Source organism: Phanerochaete carnosa (assembly GCF_000300595.1).
Source record: "Phanerochaete carnosa HHB-10118-sp unplaced genomic scaffold PHACAscaffold_3, whole genome shotgun sequence".
In the NCBI taxonomy this organism is placed as follows: domain Eukaryota; kingdom Fungi; phylum Basidiomycota; class Agaricomycetes; order Polyporales; family Phanerochaetaceae; genus Phanerochaete; species Phanerochaete carnosa.
In genome coordinates, this window is record NW_006767630.1 from 3121660 (window position 1) to 3142350 (window position 20691).

The window sequence follows — 20691 nt, forward strand, 5'->3', positions numbered from 1 at the left end:
TCATACGCCATCTCCCTCCCACTTCACGAGGCCTACAAAATGTACATCCTTTCTGCAGCATTGGAGATAGGCGATATTAAGGCTCGAGTTCGAGACCAAGACGGAAGCAAGAACGGTGTCGTTCTGCTGTATCTCGAGAGTGGTCGCGCCAGAGAGGCCGACGGGACCTGACGGGGTCTCGGCAGACGCACCAGTGAGGTTGACCGTGCCAAAGTCGGCAAAGGGGGACGGCTGGTCCGAATCCCCCACCAAGAGGTCACATCTGGGAACCAGTCTGCTTCCCCCATGCACAGAGGGCCGGAATTGACGGCCTGGGAGACGGTCTGGTTCGTGCTCTGGTTGATAAAGACCACCGTGCTCGACGTCGTGTTCGTCCCGGTGGTGCTTATCGTGATGTTGTCACCCACCGAGACGCTGAAGCCCTGGATGGGGACCACATCGCCAGGAAAAGTCTGGTAATAGGCTGCGAAAATATGAATAATTTGTCAGCATGCGAGGGGGAGGGCAAGGAGCGCGGACTGACCACTAGCGGTCTCCAAACCACTCTGTAGGGTGGTGGTGATACCACCCAGGAAGCCACTGGTCTGGCAGGTGTACCAATCATAGCCGACCATCATGCTTACGGACTAGGCGAGATTCAGGTCCTGCCCCTCAGGCACGCTAATTATCGGAACTGTGAACGACCCGGTGGCGCCTGATGTCCTGGGCGGGGGTCGAGCACACACATCACACAGAGACATAAAAGGAGACTCACTGCAGACGCGGTCGAGAAGGCGCCAGAATTGACTAGGGTGAACTGGGGTTGAGGGTTATCATCTGGATTGGAGTTCGAGCTGTGCCCGCGGCGGGCACGACGAGCGATGCCGTCCTCACGCCGGCCCTTGGGGGACGGCAACGAGAAGGCGGTCGTTGCAGCGAGAGCCAATGCAAGGGAGTTGATGAGATAAATGGCAGTGTGAGCGATGTAGAGTCGAAAGGTCTGTGGTGTCTTCGAGCCAAAGAGGCGAGGAATGTGTGGTTTGGCTATGATGGTCGGGCGAGCTTATATACACTGGAGGCCTGCCCAGCAATCACCTGTGCACCATGATAGTCCTGGAGTGCTTCATCATGCACAGAGCTTTGCGAGGCGGGGCGGGTCTCATCACAACTACGGCCGTTGCGACTCGAAATGTCGCAAGTTAGGGTTTCAAAGTTTGGCTGTAGACTGACTTCGATGGCGACTCAGTACTCGGTACTCAAACGTTGGAGGATAGCCTGAAGAGATGCGGATTCGGGTCCCGAAGCGAAGTGATTGGGCCACCGGCGCGTGATGGCGTGAGACCCATGAGATTTAATTGCAGGCCCACGACAATCCCGACATTCGTCATGTCGGTGCCTATGGTAAGACCTTATGTGCATCCGTTGTGACATGTATTGTTCTGTGACACTCCTACCACTTGCCAACAGACCAGGATACACACACGCCCACGGCGGCCCTGGGCGCCGCGCCGAGTCGCGTGACGTCCTCCGTACCGGCTATCTCACGCAGCAAACCATACGGCATCCGTGGAGTCAATGTTCGTCAATGTCGCCTTGTTGCCCTTCTCGGGGCCGCACCGGGCTGCGGTCATGTCCCACGACCCCGTATATAAAAGCCTAGCCAGGTGACCCAGTCCGCACACACTCATTCGTTCGCACCGCCTATACCATGAACGTAGAAGGCTCCAAGGACCCTCGCACGCTGCTCGAGAAGAGATCCCAAAAGGGCTCGCGCTGGGCGGTCTTGCGGCGCATCGTACTGCTCGCGGGGACCTTCGCGCTGGCGAAAGTGTTCGTGAGCCCGCTGGTGGCAAAGCACGTGTTCTCTTCGACGCAGAATGTGCACACTGCACCGGAAGACCCAGAGCTCGTTTGGAACAGTGTATGTTTATGACGTTACCCACTGCACACGCTCAACGCACTGAGACCCTCGAGCAGGTGCCGCCCAGCAGCGTGGATTCGTTGGTGTGGATGCCATGCTACAATCAGTCGCAATGTGCACGAATGATGGCATGTTTTTTCTCGTCTTCCAACGATCTGGTGCTGAACAGCACCACAGGTGCCGTTGGACTACGCTGTACCAAATGGCCTACAGGCCGTGATCTCACTCGTCAAGGTCCCGTCCAAGTTCTCCCCGGGCGACAAGAACTACAGAGGCCCGATCCTCTTCAAACCTGGTATGTAGTCGTGCTTCCGTGATACTTCCACTTGTTCATGGGCGCTGCGTGCCACAGGCGGGCCCGGCGGCTCGGGCGTCGGCTTCGTTGCAGGGTCGGGTGCCACCTTCCAGAAGCTCATCGGCGACGAGTTCGACATCGTCGGCTTCGACCCGCGGTGCGTCGTCTCCATTCCTCTTGCTGCCGTCACGAGTCTGAAACGCATTAGTGGCGTCTCGCGCACGACGCCCCCAGTCGTCGTCTTCAAGGATCAGGCCGAGGATGCGACGTGGCGCCTACGCGAGCTGGAGGACCCCGTGCCGAACACGACGGCCGACGCCGTGCCACGTTTGTGGGCCAAGGCCCAGGTGTTCGGGATGCTGGTGAACCAGACGGCCCAAGGGTCTGCGCCGTACGTTGGCACGGCGCTGGTCGCGAGGGACATGCTGAATATCATGCGGGCGCATGGGTTTGACAAGATTCAGTACTGGGGTTTTTCGTAGGTCATGGCAGCCGGTGGGACGCTTGCACTAGCTGATGTGAATTGTTAGGTATGGAACTGTGCTTGGAGCAACGTGAGTCTCTTTCTTCTTTTAATGAAACATCCTAACCTCTGTGTCGTCAGATTTGCTGCCATGTTCCCAGTAAGTAGTCGAGGAAGCAGTAGACATGCGTCATTCTGGTTGCTAATGCACACTTAGGATCACGTAGGACGACTGATCATTGACGGTGCAGTATCTTACGCCCTGTAGGGATTGTCTTTGGCTGACTACTGCTGCAGGTGTTGTCGACTCCGAGAATTACTACTCTGGACTGTGGTCCAATAACTTGCTCGACACGGACCTGGCCTTACACACAGTCCTCGATGCCTGCGTCGCCGCCGGCCCCCTCAGCTGCGCACTCTACGAATCCACCACAGAAAAGGTGCACGACCGCCTCACAGCCATCTTCGACAACCTCAAGAAACAACCTCTGCCGGTGTACAGCAACGAGACGCGCATAGAGTACGGCCTTGTCGACTACAAGTTTGCGCGGCTCGCGCTCTTCGGCCAGCTCTACTCGCCGTACGGCCGCGCGACCTTGTACCCGAGCATGCTCGTCCTGAACGCGCTCGCGCAGCTCGAGAAGGGCGACGGACTGCCGCTCGGGCGCCTGCTTGGGATTGTGCCCGTGCGCGCGCCGTTCACATGCGAGTGTCCCGGCGACCCGCGTCCGCCGGTCGTCGCCACGCCCGGCGCACTCGCCGCAATCGTGTGCGCGGACGCCGATCCCGCACGCGCTGTCGACACGGTCGAGGACCTTGAGGAGCACTTCGTGCGGATGCGCGAGCACTCGGAGTTCGCGGACCAGTGGCCGCTGCGGGTGCTCTGCACGTGAGCTCTTGCTTTCTGCTGCTCCTGCACGACCTAATGGATGTACGATCTTGTAGCGGGTGGAAGGTGAAGCCTGTAGAGCGATTTGCGGGACCATTCATCGGGAACACGTCCTTCCCGATGCTCCTCATCGGTAACACTGCCGATCCCGTGACACCCCTGGCACAGTACGTCGCAAACAGGCCTATGCATTTTGTGAACATTGGCTGATCTCGCTTCAGTGCGCAGAAGATGTCCCGAGGGTTTAACAACTCTGTTGTTCTGCATCAAGACTCTGCGGGAGTACGTCCAGCCATTTTTCATGTCTTGTATACACTGCTCATTGCCCCCGTTGTGCAGCATTGCACGTTTGCAGCGACGTCGATCTGCACTGCTAAGGTCATCCGTGAGTACTTCAGAGAGGGCAAGCTTCCAAAGAACGGTACTGTCTGTCCCGTCGAGAGCAGCATCTTCCCCAGCGACAATGAAATCAGGAGCGTACAGGCTCTTGAGGGCGAGGACCGGGAGGTGATGGAGGCATGGAGGAAGATTAGAGAGTCGTTTGACGTCCCGAAGCTCGGTCTAGCTTTCTGAACCCTATCATGGTCATTGAACCCGGGATCATCATGGGAAGAATGAAAAGAGGAAAATCGCTCGTTTGCCCGCGATGTCGGTCGGGAGGCGCTCACTGTAATCAATGCAAGCGAGTCAAGAAAAGTGGATTACTACTATCCGCTTATCTTAATTACTGGACTGGCTTACCCATTTACTTATCGGTTAGTTTGCTTTTACTGATGATCACGCCTGATCGGCCCGTCAAGCGGCTAGATAATCTCTCTTGAGCCACGAGCGCCATCTCTCTTTGTCGGCCGCGAATGCTGCAAGAGGCTCAATATGTGTATGCGGTGACTGAATATACTTCTATTTTGCCCCGTATATTCCTATGAAACCCCTAGTACAACCAGACCAAGACACACCCACACCCGTAACCCCAGATGTCAACTGCGCTTCGCGCGTCGTCTTCACGGGCTTTCCCCGCCCGCTATCTCACGCAACAATGCACACGGTACTAGTTGAGTCAATGTGACATTAATTGCCGCCCTTAAGTTCCCAGCAGCTGGCCCAACCCACTCTCGCGCCTTCGTCTACACCTGCATCATGAACAAAGACTCCAAAGATGTTGACCCACAACTCGAGGAGAAGAAGCCCAGAGTGGACTCCGAGTCGCGCTGGACGCTCATGTGGCGCATCGTGCTCCTTGTGGGGAGTGTCTCTCTCGCGAAAGTGTTCGTGACCATGCTGGTGGAAAAGTACGCGTTCCCTTCACCGCGAGAGGCGCACCTGGCGCCGAGCGATCCAGAGCTTGTCTGGGATAGTGTAAGCCTGCGCCATTACATGTCTCCGTGCTTTGCTGAGCTCCTTGAGTAGGTGCCGCCTAGCAGTGTTGATTCGCTGGTGTGGGTACCGTGTTATAATCAGTCGCAATGTGCACGAATGATGGCAAGCCCTTCCTCCTCAACGTCTTCGTCGTGTACTGAACAACATTATAGGTGCCGTTAGACTACGCTGTGGCAGATGGCCCTAAGGCTGGGGTCTCGCTCATCAAGATCCCGTCGAAATTCTCCCCTGGCGACAAGGATTATAGAGGCCCAATCCTCTTCAATCCCGGTACGCAACCGTGCCTTCGCGTCTCTTCGAACTCCTCACAGACAATGCGCTCGACAGGTGGCCCCGGAGGCTCAGGCGTCGCCCTCGTCCTCAGAATAGGTGCGAAAGTCCAGAAACTGGTTGGCGACGAATACGATATCGTCGGCTTCGATCCTCGGTGCGTCTCTCCCATCCTCCTCATTTACATCTCGGCCTGACGTGCAATAGCGGCGTCGCGCGCACGACGCCGCTCGTCGCCGTCTTCAACGATAGCGTCGAGGATGCAGCATGGCGCGTGCGCGCGCTGGAAGATCCCGTGCCGGACACGACCGCGGACGTGTCGCGCCTGTGGGCCAGGGCGCAGGTGTTTGGGAACGTCGCGAACCAGACGGCGCGTGGATCAGTACCATACGTCAGCACAGCGCTGGTTGCGAGGGATATGTTGAGTATCACGCGGGCGCATGGATATGACAAGCTGCAGTATTGGGGATTTTCGTAGGTTATCGCGGTTGGTGGGACCTTTCGAATACTAACGTCGTTACGTGGGCTGTTAGCTACGGAACTATCCTTGGCGCGACGTACGTTTCTCACACGTTTTCTTGTCGGAGTAGCGACTCACACCTCTGCTGTCAGATTTGCTGCCATGTTCCCAGTAAGTAGCCAAAATAATGGAAAGCGGTTGTCTACTGGCTGACCTATGTCCAGAACCATGTAGAACGATTGATCATTGATGGTGCGGTATCGTGAATTTCGAAGAGGTTTTAACTAACTGCTGTTTTAGGTGTCGCAGATGCAGAGGATTATTATTCTGGACTCTGGTCCAACAACTTACTTGACACAGACCTAGCTTTGCGCATGATCCTCGACGCCTGCGTCGCCTCAGGCCCCCTCAGATGCGCGCTCTACGAATCCACCACAGACAAGGTGCACACTCGCCTCACAGCAATCTTCGACAGCCTCAAGAAGCGGCCTCTGCCGGTGTACAACAGCGAGGCGAGCAAGGAGTATGGTCTCATCGACTATAAGCTCGCCCATAGAGAACTGTTCATGCGTCTCCACTCGCCATACGGCGGCCTGGAAGCCGGAAATGCAAGCTACCCGACCATGGACCTCCTGCATGCGCTCGCGCAGGTTGAGAAGGGCAACGGGCTGCCGCTCGCACGCCTGCTCGGCATCGTGCCCCTGCAGGCGCCGTTCACTTGCCAGTGTTCTGATAGCCCGCGCCCGCCGCCAGCCTATGTCACGGCCGACGCGTTCGTCGCGATTGCGTGCACGGATTCCGATCCGGCGCGCGCCGTGGACACGATCGAGGACCTCGAAGAGCACTTCGTGCGGCTGCATGCGAGTTCAGAGTTTGCCGATCAGTGGCCGGAAAGAGTGTATTGCACGTAAGTGTTGACTTTTGTTTTCACATGGGTGCGACACTGCTTATATCGCTGGATGAAACGTGCATGGACTCTGAACACCGACGACGGCGGCAAACGGTGCTATACCGAAAATGCCCGCGTCTGCTGCCACGTGCGAGCCGCCTGGGCGGGAAGACCGGGGATTCTGTATGATCCGTTGCTTCAACACCCCGAAGCCGCGCCAGTCCTTTCAATCAGTGCCAAACCGCCATCAAAGTGAATTCAAAGTCACTTCAGGCGCACTTTAAGGGGACATCAAGCGAGGGGGCGAGACGTCCGTGAAACGCGCATGAGCTTTGTGGTCTCGGGAAGTGGAAAGGGGGTGGTGGTGTATGGTTTGTTTGTATATCCCGTGTTTAGTTAGAAGAACCGATATTTATTCGACACTCCTTGTATCGTTGGATAAAACTCGCGTACAGGTGCAGTTTGTGAGCGCTTGCGGTGGGCCTCGTACCCTAGTCCCGAGATAGCTCATCCGGATACGACAGGGTTCAGAAAGCCATGCCAAGCTTCGGGACCTCGAATAGCTCTCTGATATCCCTCCACGCCTCCATTACATCCCGGTCCTCGCCCTCAAGAGTCTGCATGCTTCTAAATTCGTTGTCGCTGGGGAAGATGCTGCTCTCAATGGGACAGACAGTGCCGTTCTTCGGAAGCTTCCCTTCTCTAAAGTACTCGCGGATGGCCTTGGCAGTGCAGACAGACGTCGCGATCAGCGAGCAGTGCTGTATGAAGAGGGCGTCAGACAAATTTTATGAGAGCAGACATAGACGCACTCCCGCAGAGTCTTGATGCAGAACAACAGAGTTGTTGAAGCCTCGGGACATTTTCTGGGCACTGGAAGAAATCAGCCAAGGCTTACGGAACGAAGAGGACCATCGGTAACGTACTACGCCAGGGGTGTCACAGGGTCAGCAGTGTTGCCAATGAGAAGCATCGGGAAGGATGTGTTTCCGACAAATGGCCCCGCAAACCGTTCTACAGCCCTCGCCTTCCACCCACTACGACACCATGGGCTCGTCAGGTACAGAATGTATATCGGTCCTTCTGACTACACGCAGGATATACAAACCAGCCATGCAAGCGGTGTTAATTAAATATCGATGCTTCTACTAGTAGCACGCGGGATATACAAATAAATTATACATCATCTCCTTTCCACTTCCCGAGACCCCCGAAACCTACATTCTTTCTGCCGCATCAGAGGTAAGCGACCATGACGCTCGAGGACGAGACCAAGACGGAAGTAATAATAGTGCCGTTCTGGCCTATGTCGAAAATGGTCGGAGCGGTGATGCCAACAGTGCCTGAGGGTGTCTCGGCAGATACATCAGTGAAGTTGACCATGCCAAAGTCAGCGAAGGGGACTTGGGACCCCCCACTGGTGGAGAAGTCCTGTACGACCACGTCTACGTCCTGCCCGCACAGAGTGCCTGTAGAGATGACCTCGGAAACGGTCTGGTCCGTGCTCTGGTTGACAATGACCACTGTGCCCGACGTCGCGTTCGTCGCAGTGACAGTTACTGTGATGTTGTCGCCCACTGCGAGGCTGATGCCCGGAATGCCGACCATGGCGCCAAGGGAAGACTGGTAATAAGCTGCGAAATTATGGATGGTTGGTCAGCATGCGAGGAGGAGGGCAAGGAGCGCGGACTAACCACCAGAGATTTCTGAACCATCGGGATAGATGCTGGAGGCGATACCAGCCAGGAGGCTGGCGGTCTGGCAGGTGTCGACATCAAGGCCGACCCAGGCGGCTGCGGAGAAGGTGGTAGCCGGGTCCCCGCCCTCAGGCACCGTAAGCGTCGGAATCACGAACGATGCCTTCACGCTCGAGAACGAGCCCTATGCGGAAATCAAGCCTGTCGGCACACGCATCGCACAGAGACATAAGATGAGACATACTGCAGAGCCATTCATGACGACGCCGGCCACGCCTGAGGTGATCCCGGGCTGAGGGTTCAAGTTGCTGCTCGCCTCGTGGACGCCGGGGGCACGACGGGCGATGCGGACCTCGCGCCGGTCCTTGGGGGACGGCAGCGAGACAACAGTCGTGGCAGCGAGAGCCAAGACAAAGGAGATGGTGAAGTACATTGTGATGTGAGTAACGTGGAGTCGAAAGAGCTGTGAGGGGTCGTCGGACCAAGAGAGGTAGGGAATGTGTGGTTTGGCTATGGCAGTCGGGCGAGCTTATATACATCGGAGGCCTGTCCAGCAGGCACTTACGCGTCATGATGATCCTGGAGTGCATCATCGTGCACAGAGCTTCGTGAGGCGAGGCGGGTCTCATTACAACTACGGCCGTTGCGACTCGAAATGTCGCAAATTAGGGTTTCAAAGTTCGGCTTCAGACTGACTTTGATGGCAACTCAGACGTTGGAGGACAGCCTGAAGAGGTGCGGACTCGGGTCCTAAAGCGACGTTTCAGGCGGGATCGTGCTGACACAACGAGGCAAACTGGATGCATGACTCGCGCCCCGCCCAGGAACTAAATACGGGATTTGCCCATTGTGTGAATCCCGTCGAATCCCGTCGTCCGGTCAAGCAGCTCCCGCTCTAAGGAGTGTCCTTCACAGCGTCACACACAGTGCTACCGCTTTTCATGTTCCTATCTGCTAACACTATCATTTGCCATTTTTCGGGCCTGCGGCGCGAAACGCACGAAAACAAAACCCCCAAGAAACCTACGCGCGCGGTATTATTGGGATGACAAGGCCCATCGGCGCACCAATTAAATTTCCTGCACTTTCGCCTCTCTTCAATGTCTTCATTATCCAGGTCTATCCGATCGTAATCCTCATCATGCCAGATGAGGGTCTTGGGAGCAGAGCGAAGGGGGATGACAAGCCAGTCGCGGCGGTGCATGTCTCCACCCCCGGGCGAATTCTGCAGTTCCTGCCACAGATCATGCGCATGGCCGATTATCGCATTTCCCAACCCCACATCGCGCGCAAGGACGCCATCAATAGCTGAGGGCTGGCAGAGCCTGAGGGAACAGAGAAACGGCGTGCGCCTAATTGAGCCATTGGCGCGTGAGGCGGCCGCGCTGACCCACCGGAGTTGCAGACCCACGACAATCCCGACATTCGTCGTGTCGGCGCCCATGTTGAGACCGCATGTGCAGGTGTCGTCGATTCCGATGATTACTACTCTGGACGGTGGTCCAATAACTTGCTCGACGCGAACCTGGCCCTACACGATCCTCGACGCCTGCCAGCTCTACTCGCCGTACGGCCGCGCGACCCTCCACCCGAGCATGAAACTCCTGCATGTACTCGCACAGCTAGAGAAGGGCGACGGGCTGCTGCTTGGGCGCATGTTTGGCCTCGTGCCCTTGCACACGCCGTTCACGTGCGAGTGCCCCGACGACCCGTGCCCGCCAAGCATCGTCACGTCCGGCGTATATGCCGCGATCGCGTGCGCGGAAGCCGATTCTGCACGCGCTGCAGACATGGTCGAGGACCTCGAGGAGCACTTCGTGCAGATGCGCAAGCACTCGGAGTTTGCGGACCAGTGGCCGCTGCGAGTGCTCTGCACGTAAGCTCTTTCTTTCTACTGCTGCAGTATACAATGCTGTCGCGGATAGAAGATGAAGCCTGTAGAGCTATTTGCGGGAACGTTCGTCGGGAACGCGCCCTTTCCGGTGCTCCTCGCCGGCAACACTGCCGATCCCGTGACACCCTTGGCACAGTACGTCGTAGACAAGTCTCTGCATTTTATGGACCTTGGCTGATCTCGGTTCAGCGCGCAGAAGATGTCCCGAGACTGTCCCGAGACTTCAACAACTCTGTGGTCTTGCACCAAGACTCTGCGGGAGTACGTCCAGCCGCCGTTGTTCATGTCTCGTGTACACTGCTCATTACCCCCGTTGTACGGCATTGCACGCTTGCAGCGGCGTCATTTGCACTGCCAAGGTCATCCGTGAGTACTTCAGAGAGAGCAAGCTGCCGAAAAACGGCATCATCTGTCCCATCGAGAGCAGCATCTTCCCCAGCATGCAGGCTCTTGAGGGTGAGGACCAGAAGATGTGGAGAGAGTTCAGAAAGTCGTTCGAGCTCCCGAAGCTCAGTCTAGCTTTCTGAACCCCGACATGTCAAGTATGCTCTTTGAACTATGGGAGCCATGAGAAGAGGGAAATTGTTCGTTTGCTCGTGATGTCCGTCTAAGATCAGTCATGAAGCGCTCACAGTAAGCAACGCAAACGAGTTAAGAAAAGCAGATTAAACAATCTGCTTATCATGACTACTGGATAGGCTTACTCGTTTACAGTCCCATGATCGCGCCTGATTGGCCTGATCTCGTTAAGCGGCTAGATAATCTCTTCGGCCCGACCCCGTTTGGTGAGAGAACGGCGCGGCTGGAATCGTAAACTCTTTGCAAACTTGTACGCACGACAGTACCATTCAAAGGTAGCACCCATGAGAGCTGCCTACAGGAAAGCCACGGTCAGGTTCAGCGACAGTCGCTATAGTCAATTACGGACCGTCGTAGCACTTCCTCTCAAGAAGGACCGGATTACGGTAGACGTAACGGCTCGCGATCGACGAGCCAACGACGAGCGTCGTATGTTTTGTCGGCCGCTGCTTTTTGTATATGTCATAAATAGGTTCGATATGCGCATGTGGTGGCCGTATGTACTTCTCCTTTGACTCGTATACTTATTTCTACCAGTGGTACCTATAGTGCGAACAGACCAGGACGTACCCGCGTCCATGACCCCAGATGTCAAGCATGCTTCGCGTGTCGCCCTCACGGGCTAACTCCCGCCCGCTATCTCAAGTTCCCGCCCGCTGTATCAAAATCCCGCTCGCTATATCAAAGTCCCGCCCGCTATCTCGCGCAACAATGCACACGGTACTTGTTGAGTCAATGTGACATTGCCACCCTTCAGGAACTTCAGGTCCCAGGGCTGCACCCGTCTGTGGCAAGGGCTGCGCTCACGTCTCACGGTCCAGCATATAAGACTCGACTGATCTAATCCATGCTCGCGCCTTCGTCTTCATCTGCATCATGAACTCCAAAGTCCCTGATCCACCGTTCGAGGAGAAGAGGTCCAGAGAGGGCTCGTGTTGGACGCTCGTATGGCGCGTCGTGCTCCTCGCGGGGACCGTCGCGCTCGCGAAAGTGTTCGTGAGCACACTGGTGGCAAAGTACGCGGTCCCTCCAACGCGAGGGGTACCCTTTGCGTCGAATGACCCAGAGCTCGTCTGGGATAGTGTATGCCCATACTATCACATATTTCTGTGCTCTGCTGAGTCCTGTGAGCAGGTGCCACCCAGCAGTGTTGATTCGCTGGTGTGGGTATCATGCTACAATCAGTCGCAATGTGCACGAATGATGGCAAGCCCTTCCTCAACTTCCTTCGTCGTATACTAAACCGCATCACAGGTACCGTTGAACTACGCTGTGCCAGACGGCCCCAAGGCTGGGATCTCGCTCATCAAGGTCCCGTCGAAGTTCCCCCCTGGCCACAAGAATTACAGAGGTCCAATCCTCTTTAACCCTGGTACGAAGCCATGCATTCGCGTCGCTTCGAGCTTCTTATAGACAATGCACTCCACAGGTGGCCCCGGAGGCTCAGGCGTCACTCTCGTCCTTAGTCTAGGTGAAAAATTCCAGAAGTTGATCGGCGACGAATACGATATCGTTGGCTTCGACCCTCGGTGTGTCTCTCCCGTCCTTCTCGTTTTCACTCATGTCTGATGCGCAACAGTGGCGTCTCGCGCACGACGCCGCTCGTCGCCGTCTTCAACGATAGCGCCGAGGATGCAGCATGGCGCGTGCGCGCGCTGGAAGATCCCATGCCGATCACGACCACGGACGCCGTGCCGCGCCTGTGGGCCAAGGCGCAGGTGTTTGGGAGCATCGCGAACCAGACGGCACGTGAATCAGTACCGTACGTCGGCACGGCGCTGGTTGCGAGGGACATGTTGAATATCATGCGGGCACATGGACATGACAAGCTGCAGTATTGGGGATTTTCGTAGGTTATGACGGTTAGTGAGGCCCTTCGGATAGCTAACGTGGGCTGTTAGCTATGGGACTATCCTTGGCGCGACGTATGTTTCTTACCCGTTTTCCTGTTGGCGTGGTAGCTGACACCTGTGCCGCTGTCAGATTTGCTGCCATGTTCCCCGTAAGTAGCTACCCAAAAAAATGGGAAGCGGTTGTCTGCTCGCTGACATATGTCTAGAACCATGTAGGACGACTGATCATCGACGGTACATTATTATACATTTCGAAGGGATTGGTTCTCATTAACTGCTGTTTCAGGTGTCGCGGATGCCGAAGATTACTATTCCGGACTCTGGTCCGACAGCTTGCTTGACGCTGACCTGGCCTTGCGTATGATCCTCGACGCCTGCATTGCCTCAGGCCCTCTCAGATGCGCGCTCTATGAGTCCACTACTGATCAGGTGCACGCTCGCCTCACAGCAATCTTCGACAGCCTTCAGAAACGGCCTCTGCCGGTGTACAACAACGAGGCGAGCAAAGAGTATGGCCTAGTCGACTATAAGCTTGCTCGTCAGGCGCTCTTTGCGCTGCTCCACGCGCCATACGGCGGCGTAACGACCGAGAAAGCAAACCACCCGACCATGGACCTCCTGCATGCGCTCGCGCAGGTTGAGAAGGGCGACGGGCTGCCGCTCGCGCGCCTGCTCGGCATTGTGCCCGTGCATGCGCCTTTCACCTGCGAGTGCTCTGACAACTCGCGCCCGCCGCCAGCCTATATCACGGCCGACGCAGTCTTCGCGATTGCGTGCGCGGATTCCGATCCGGCGCGCGCCGCGGACACGATCGAGGATCTCGAGGAGCACTTCGTGCGGCTGCGTGCGGGCTCAGAGTTTGCGGACCAGTGGCCAGAAAGAGTGTATTGCACGTAAGTGTTGACTTTATGTCTTTGTATAGGTGCTGTATCTGATGAGTCCACGATGCCGTAGTGGGTGGAAGGCGAGGACTGTAGAGCGATTCGCGGGGCCATTTGTCGGAAACACGTCCTTCCCGATTCTCCTCATTGGCAACACTGCTGATCCTGTGACGCCCCTGGCACAGTACGCCGCCTACACGTCTCTTCGTTCCGCCAGCCTTGACTGATTTCGTTTAGTGCCCGGAAAATGTCCCGAGGCTTCAACAACTCTGTTGTTCTGCATCAAGACTCTGTGGGGGTGCGTCTATATCTGGTCTCATGAACTCGGTCTGATGCCCTCGTCACACAGCACTGCTCACCGACTGCGACATCCGTCTGCACCGCCAAGGCCATTCGCGAGTATTTCAGGGAGGGCAAGCTGCCGAAGAACGGCACCATCTGCCCCGTCGAGAGCAGCATCTTCCCTGATGACAACGAATTTAAGAGCGTACAGTCTCTTGAGGGCGAGGACCGGGAAGTGATGGAGGCATGGAGGGAGATCAGGGAGTCATTCGAGGTTCCGAAGCTCGGCATGGCTTTCTGAACCCTGTCGCGTGTAATGAGCTATCTCGAAGATAAAGACATGATGGACGCGTGAAGGGAGATCAGATAATTTTTCCAGGTCGCACGGCTCGGAGCGGTGCCCTGAGGCAAAAGGACCCCGGATACTTCTGAACGCGAGAGGCTGTATGACAACCGTACATTGCTCGTCCAGATATCGAGGATTTATACTTCGAAACGTCTGTCGCGTCCTAAGTAGCTCATAGTTCAAAGATGACCTGATGCATAATGCCCGGGGCTCTGGCCTTGACTGGGGACCGTCGGAAGTCATTTCAACTCACGGATCGGCGGCGAACCAGGTCACTTGGAGCAACAATGGTGGCGCGAGGGATCTATACGTTTGATCTATTGCTTTACCGTTTTCTCAAAAGTACTACAGACATGCTGGCTATTTTTATATGCTTGGTCTGTATAGGGCTTCCGCGAAGATACTCGCTGCGCTTGGAGCCTTTTCGGCGGGTTGTATCCCGTAGTTCAACTTCGGTAGTTTGCTTTGCAGCCGCGGTTCCAAAGACGACTCAAGCGCTGTAGTTAAGAACCACTAGGTGCGCACGAATATGGAGACCACAATAGCTGTAAATCTCATGTCAGCGGTACTCTGCGCTTTACTACCCGCAGCGTCGATGATGGTGACGCAATATTATCTATACTGGATTTCATCGAAAATTTGATTCTCCGCAGCATCACACATGCAGACTTATCGACTTATCACTGGTTGGATTGTCAGCAGCCCAGAAGAAGCTTGTGCCATTGATAGACGATTGAAACATGAGGCCGCTGTTGAAAATACTAATTGACAGTGAGCTAAGGACCACCTGAGAAAGATTCGGAAGAATCATACTATCTGCATCACGCGGGCGGCGGCGAATATGTCAGAGCCCCAGTGTTAGAACAGGATGCAGTCTGCCAGCTTGAAATCGGGTGTGCGACTATAAGCATGTTTTCAGCACTTAAGCTCCTACCGACGAACGCGGCCACCACTCCGCATTCGACAGTATCAAGGCTGACGCTATTTGATACCTTAGCACCATTAATCTCTGCAGGAATTTTCACTATAGCTAATAGTGCAGCACGTACTCCGGGCGCAAACTCTCGATAGGCCTGTGCACGCTGTGACATGCGGAGCAGGAGGATTGCCAACGAGAACTTTGCCGACGCTAGTCGGGTATCAAAGCATACGGACGCCCGAAACGAAACGGCGCTCCGGTAGTAGAGCGCCGCTGGTCAAGCCTGGACGAACGCGAAGGCTCCACATTCGTCGTTCTCTCTTCGACCACTACCATCTCTCATCATGTCTCCGCCATCGTCCAACAAACCCTCAGCTTCCAGGCCTCTAGACATTAGGAGCGACAGTCCAAGGCTCAATGTCAATGACTTCACCAGTGGCAGTCCGAGCATATCTGGTTCCCCAACTCCGCGTATGCTACGAGCACAATATACTGGGACGCCGCCTCCACCTAACATTCCCTCGCGATCAACACCATTCGGCACGCCTAGAGGCCTGGGTATTACTAGCCCGCTTCCTCCAGGCGAGGGATCCTCGCGGAGACCTTCGATGGCCGTCCCAACCTCGTCTGCTCGCAGACCCGGCACTCCTGCTAGCGGAGAGGTGAATCTCCTGGATGATCTCCCTGACGAAGAGAAGGCCAGGATAATCCGCAAGCATCTCATCGCTCGCGAAGATCATCCCCCCGACCTTCCTCGGGGCTCTTTCAGCGCCGGCTCAGACAGCGGCCAACTCTCGAAACAGCCTTCTTCGTCGCAATTACGCCTTCAACGTGAAGATACGGAGCCATTCCCTGTACCATACCACGCGCCGGGCGCAGATGTAACGTGAGTTGTCCTTGGGTGATCTTTCTCGTGACTCGAGTGTGGACGCACGTGTGTCCTATCGGATGTCGTTGGAGCCGCAGTGTCCACCGTATCGTTCACGAAGAATCGCGCTGACGATATATCTGCCACAGTCATGGCATATACAAGTGGCATGCCGACAAGCATCGGCAAATAACTCGCCCTCGCGCCGCGTCGTACGCTGGATCGACGACGTCTGCGCCTCACCCGACGTTCGAGCACATTCACGAGCCTGGCGGGTTTAGGCGGAACTATGTCGCCTTGCAGGCTCAGCAACGGGGTGTGGAGGAGCCGCACATGTTGCGCAACTTCATCGAATTCCTCTACATTTTTGGGCACTTCGTAAGCGGCAAGTCATGCGTCGCGTGCTGGTCGGCTGATCCAATTGCTGCAGGCTGGAGAGGATCTTGAGGAGGTCGATGAAGAGGGCTATACCCCATACTATGCAGGCACTCCTGCTCCCGACCAAACTCCTTACGGAGCTACCTCTTCCCTCCCTGACGGGGAGGACGCCATCCCTTCATCTTCGATGGGAGCACCTGTTGGCGACGCGTCGAAACCCACGGAGCAATCTCCGCTCCTGCGGAGGTCGGCATCTCGAAGGCGCCGTCCAAGCGTAGGCCCGCATGGTGACGCCACGGTCACTCAGGCGGTGCTCATGGTAAGTGCAGAAAGACAGTCATACGGTACACTGAGATTGATTAGTCGACCTACAGCTTTTGAAGTCTTTCGTTGGAACTGGCGTTTTATTCCTTGGCAAAGCGTAAGTAATCTCCGTATACCTGCGCTGCATCGATTTATCAAGTGATGTTTCTCCTCAGCTTTTTCAACGGTGGCATCCTATTCTCGTCGGCAATTCTTACGTTCATTGCCCTCATCTCGTTGTACTCGTTCCTGCTTCTCATCAAGGCGAAATTCGTGGTCTCTGGCAGTTTTGGTGACATCGGCGGCGCGCTTTACGGTCCATGGATGCGTTTTGCTATTCTGTCATCCATCACTCTTTCGCAAATCGGCTTCGTCAGCGCATACATAATCTTCGTGTCTGAAAACCTTCAAGCTTTCGTCCTGGCAATCACGAACTGCGCCAAGCTGCTCGGAATCCAGTACTTTATCCTTCTGCAAATGATCATCTTCCTACCCCTGGTTCTCATTAGAAATCTCGCGAAGCTCAGTACCACTGCTCTCGTCGCCGATGCTTTCATCCTGGCTGGACTGATCTACATCTTTGGGAGCGAAGCCGCCATCGTGGCTAAACGGGGACCCGCACAAGTCGAGCTCTTTAACCCTAAGGACTGGCCGCTGCTCATCGGGTAAGCGTCACGTCTATTGTCGTCAGATTGTCAATTGACTTCGATCATTAGAACAGCCGTCTTCTCCTTTGAAGGTATCGGTCTTGTGAGTCCGCGTCCCGGCTTGGCCTGTCATCTCTCCTAACGCCGCAGTCTAGGTTATTCCTATCACGGACGCGATGAAGGAACCTCGCAAGTTTCCGGCTGTCCTCTCGGGAGTGATGATCACTCTCATGGGTGAGTCTAGACCTCAGATACAAACAGTTTTTTTGAAACATCTAACTCTGCTATCAGTCCTGTTTTGCGGCGCGGGTGTGATGTCGTATCTGACATTTGGTGCGAACGTCCAGACCGTGGTCATCGTCAACCTCGACACCACAAGCAAGCTTACGCAGGTAGTGCAGTTATTGTACTCGCTCGCCATCATGCTTTCAGTGCCGCTTCAGCTGTTCCCTGCTGTTCGCATCATGGAGAATGGCATCTTCGAGCGCAGCGGAAAGATGAATCCTCGCGTCAAGTGGCAAAAGAACATCTTTCGATTCCTAACGGTGATGTTCTGTGCCGGGCTCAGCTATGTTGGTGCCGCCGACCTAGACAAGTTCGTCTCGTTTGTCGGAAGCTTTGCTTGGTGAGTGTTGCTACTCCCTCGCATCGTCCTGCATCTCATAGTCGATATCCTGTGAAGCGTGCCGCTGTGCTATGTTTATCCCGCCATGTTGCACTACAGAGCGTGTGCTCGCACGCGGAGGCAAAAGCTAGCTGATATCGCTCTTATGGTCTTTGGTCTCATTGCTGCGGCCTACACCTCCATTCAAACCATCCGCGTACGTGTTAGAGCTCTATTTTACCGTGTTCATCAGTCTAATTCGCGCGTCGCAGCTAATGATGGCGCCACGGCCCGTTGGCCCTCTGTCTGGAGGACAGTGCGACAAGGCTCCTGCTGGCGGCTTGTGATGAAGGGACTGTGCAACACACTCTACATCTTTGAGTATTGGTTACTAACATCCTCATCCATTCCATGCACAAGGGACACTATTCATTCATGCATCCCACATCTTACGCACTATAGCAAATAATGGTTGCTGGCCGTCGTCTGTTACTCAACATTATCCATGCTATGTGACATTGTACACTTCATTCTCTCGGCGCGATTACGTGGGCAACGTTTTGACCACGGCGGAGTTGTGAGACCGTGCATTATGACTGACACAGCCTTGGTTGCGCTGCGGTGGTCCCAACATCAGAGAACTGGGAAGCGATGTCGAATGAGAGAATTATTTTGTTTTCGTTTGCGCGGGATTTTCCATTTATGGATTTTTCGCGCCGAGTAACGCGACTAACGGGGCTAAAATAAATATATCACAGCTTTCGTCCGCCTTCATTTCACTTGTGCGTCGTTGACAAGCTGGTTTCCATCGAACACCACGACCACTACCGACGCCGACGCCGACAACCTAAAGTCTCGAGAGCCGTGGCGCAGTACAACACTCACTTTTAATAACGTTCTTTTCTAGCTCGATGCTTAGGCCTTTAACTCCAGCTCGATCCCTTGTCTTCCTCACATGTGTTTCATGTCTCCTCATATTCATGCTCGTCCCCCGCTATGACCTCCTCGGTACCTCAGAGAGTCACCAGATAGCACCACGGGACTTGATCAATATACCAGGGCCGGGTGGAGACGGCAGCGGCAGTACGAGCGGCGGACAGAGTTCGAGTACAGCTACATCCACGAGCACCACAGCGCAGACGTCTTCAACCACAGCGCAAACATCGAGCACCGCCGCCGCTACCACGAGCTCTACGACAGCCACACCCGCACAAACTCCTTCACAGACGCAGCCCTCTGCAACCTCAAACACAAACACCACGCCTCAGAGCACCAGCGCAAGCCCGACGTCTACCTCACCTCCGTCAGGCCCTTCGAGCCCGACCAATACGAACACACCTCCGCCCGCAAACACACCACCCGCTTCTCCCATTCTCTCCAGCTCAGTCTCAATCAACAACGAGGGTCAGGCAATAACGGTGGTCGTTACAGTACCCGCTTCTGCCATAAGCTCTTCTTCTCCGTCAACAAGTCCGACAGCTGGCGCTGACCAGAGCGACGGAGACAGCAGCAAGGGTGTCGGCACTTCAACCATCATTGGCCTCTCCGTCGCCGGTGGTGTAGCATTCATTGGCATTATCTCATTCGTTATTTGGAAATTCACTCGGAAACGGTTCTCGGATGACTTTGACGATGGTGCGTTTCCTTAGCACTCAGAATGCTACAGGCGCGTTGAGCTTTATTCTTTCCAGGCGAAGCAATCAAATGGCCAGAGTTGAACGCCCACAGCGGCGATCCCCACGCATTGCCGACCCAGCGTGCAGATAACGCAGGCTTCGAAACCAGCTCTCAGGTCAACCTGACGCGCCCAGACAGCCGTGCAGGTAGCTTTGCTCCTTCCGCCGCGACTTCAGCTGTTGACCTGTACGCACCTAATGCTGCCCAAGACCCGTACGCCGTACCGCCCCTACCACACTTAAACCCCAACCAGCCATATCGTGACGACCCCGCAGGCGGATTCTACGACCCGTATAGCGGGCCTATTCCACAGACGTTCTCCGATGGCGATAGCACCTCCATTCCTGGGGGTGAGGCGATACCAATGACACAAATCAACCGCTCCAGGAGCCCAGCGCCGATGGGTTACGACGCCGGAAGGATGTCCCCAGGACCTCAGATGGTATATGACGCTGGCAGAAGGTCACCTGGGCCTCAAGCCGCGTATCTCACCGATCAGACGGGGCGAGGCAGTCCATCACCGCGCGCTACGAGCCCGGGGCCCGCGATGAGCCTCTCAGGCAGGGCGTCGCCCGGCCCGCAGGCTACATATGGATACGGCGGAGGAGCACCACCAGGGCTGCACCCAGGGTATTGAGGGGCATACTTGTGAAGAGAGAAGCGGAAAGGCTGGCTGGACCATCCGAACTGAGGATAATGTGTCTTTTCGGGCTCGAGCATCGCTTGGTTGTTCTACTAGACAGATTGGTTTCACGGACAGATACCGCTCTGCAAACATCTCATCCAATCTGCACACATCGGTCCGCGCTCTGTTATTATCCATTCGGTCAATGCATTCTTCTTACTCACCGTCTGACTCTCTTCCCAGGCTCGGAGACACGTCGCTACTCTATGCAAGCTGCCGCATAATGTCTGCTGCGCCCCAGCTTGTCCGTCGCTTGGTGGTGGTATCTCAAGCGTTTCTGCTGCTATCCTTACGTAACCTGTCCACTCGTTTAACTTTCCTAATGTTCTTTGATGCACTCGCCATTCGTCTGGGAAGGACTTGCACATAGATATTTCCCTTCACTGTGGCTGTACCACTTCCTGTTAGATTTGAGGCCATATACGCCCGGGCTTGGGTTTTCGTCCTAACCTGTGCGGGACATTGACGGGTAAGATATATAGCACATCGCAATACGGCTACAGCAGTGGTATACATGAGCATGATGTGAACTAAT

At 55.4% G+C, this 20691-nt stretch overlaps 5 protein-coding genes across 5 annotated transcripts; 4 read left to right on the forward strand and 1 right to left on the reverse strand.

Moving 5' to 3' along the window:
• Positions 1 to 614, reverse strand: PHACADRAFT_193554 (uncharacterized protein; the record flags this gene model as incomplete). Its single annotated transcript, XM_007393686.1, has 3 exons — positions 1 to 262; positions 292 to 463; positions 524 to 614. The coding sequence occupies 3 exons, from the start codon at positions 612 to 614 to the stop codon at positions 1 to 3; spliced, it is 525 nt and encodes a 174-aa protein (XP_007393748.1).
• Positions 615 to 1697: 1083 nt separating this feature from the next.
• Positions 1698 to 4290, forward strand: PHACADRAFT_252751 (uncharacterized protein). The gene is made up of 12 exons (XM_007393687.1): positions 1698 to 1900; positions 1957 to 2028; positions 2078 to 2195; positions 2253 to 2352; positions 2404 to 2673; positions 2726 to 2749; positions 2800 to 2818; positions 2876 to 2903; positions 2956 to 3547; positions 3604 to 3714; positions 3769 to 3829; positions 3887 to 4290. Exons 2-12 carry the CDS (start codon positions 2026 to 2028, stop codon positions 4118 to 4120), a joined length of 1560 nt encoding a protein of 519 aa, XP_007393749.1. The 5' UTR covers positions 1698 to 1900; positions 1957 to 2025; the 3' UTR covers positions 4121 to 4290.
• A 448-nt stretch (positions 4291 to 4738) lies between these two features.
• PHACADRAFT_252753 (uncharacterized protein) lies at positions 4739 to 13745 on the forward strand (the record flags this gene model as incomplete). The annotated part of the gene is made up of 11 exons (XM_007393688.1): positions 4739 to 4903; positions 4955 to 5026; positions 5077 to 5194; positions 5252 to 5351; positions 5402 to 5668; positions 5728 to 5751; positions 5807 to 5825; positions 5879 to 5906; positions 5955 to 6561; positions 13521 to 13634; positions 13685 to 13745. Coding segments are annotated over exons 1-11 (1548 nt in total), but the record flags the coding sequence as incomplete, so codon positions are not given.
• A 1527-nt stretch (positions 13746 to 15272) lies between these two features.
• On the forward strand, positions 15273 to 18410 carry PHACADRAFT_117399 (uncharacterized protein). The gene is made up of 10 exons (XM_007393689.1): positions 15273 to 15880; positions 16012 to 16240; positions 16293 to 16559; positions 16615 to 16661; positions 16720 to 17208; positions 17260 to 17293; positions 17346 to 17424; positions 17482 to 17815; positions 17873 to 18011; positions 18067 to 18410. The coding sequence occupies exons 1-10, from the start codon at positions 15339 to 15341 to the stop codon at positions 18139 to 18141; spliced, it is 2235 nt and encodes a 744-aa protein (XP_007393751.1). The 5' UTR covers positions 15273 to 15338; the 3' UTR covers positions 18142 to 18410.
• Positions 18411 to 18580: 170 nt separating this feature from the next.
• PHACADRAFT_252762 (uncharacterized protein) lies at positions 18581 to 20499 on the forward strand. Its single transcript, XM_007393690.1, has 2 exons — positions 18581 to 19429; positions 19486 to 20499. Exons 1-2 carry the CDS (start codon positions 18706 to 18708, stop codon positions 20106 to 20108), a joined length of 1347 nt encoding a protein of 448 aa, XP_007393752.1. The 5' UTR covers positions 18581 to 18705; the 3' UTR covers positions 20109 to 20499.
• The last annotated feature ends 192 nt before the right edge of the window (positions 20500 to 20691 follow it).

What these genes read in the sequence shown, in the direction of transcription:
- PHACADRAFT_252751 (XM_007393687.1), top strand. An exon ending in ATCGTCGGCTTCGACCCGCG is followed by an intron (nt 2,353 to 2,403) that starts GTGCGTCGTCTC and finishes GAAACGCATTAG; the next exon opens with TGGCGTCTCGCGCACGACGC. An exon ending in ATTCAGTACTGGGGTTTTTC is followed by an intron (nt 2,674 to 2,725) that starts GTAGGTCATGGC and finishes GTGAATTGTTAG; the next exon opens with GTATGGAACTGTGCTTGGAG.
- PHACADRAFT_252762 (XM_007393690.1), top strand. Translation starts at nt 18,706, where the DNA reads ATGCTTAGGCCTTTAACTCCAGCTCGATCCCTTGTCTTCCTCACATGT. An exon ending in CTCGGATGACTTTGACGATG is followed by an intron (nt 19,430 to 19,485) that starts GTGCGTTTCCTT and finishes TATTCTTTCCAG; the next exon opens with GCGAAGCAATCAAATGGCCA.
- PHACADRAFT_117399 (XM_007393689.1), top strand. Translation starts at nt 15,339, where the DNA reads ATGTCTCCGCCATCGTCCAACAAACCCTCAGCTTCCAGGCCTCTAGAC. An exon ending in GCGCCGGGCGCAGATGTAAC is followed by an intron (nt 15,881 to 16,011) that starts GTGAGTTGTCCT and finishes TATCTGCCACAG; the next exon opens with TCATGGCATATACAAGTGGC. An exon ending in TTTGTCGGAAGCTTTGCTTG is followed by an intron (nt 17,816 to 17,872) that starts GTGAGTGTTGCT and finishes TATCCTGTGAAG; the next exon opens with CGTGCCGCTGTGCTATGTTT.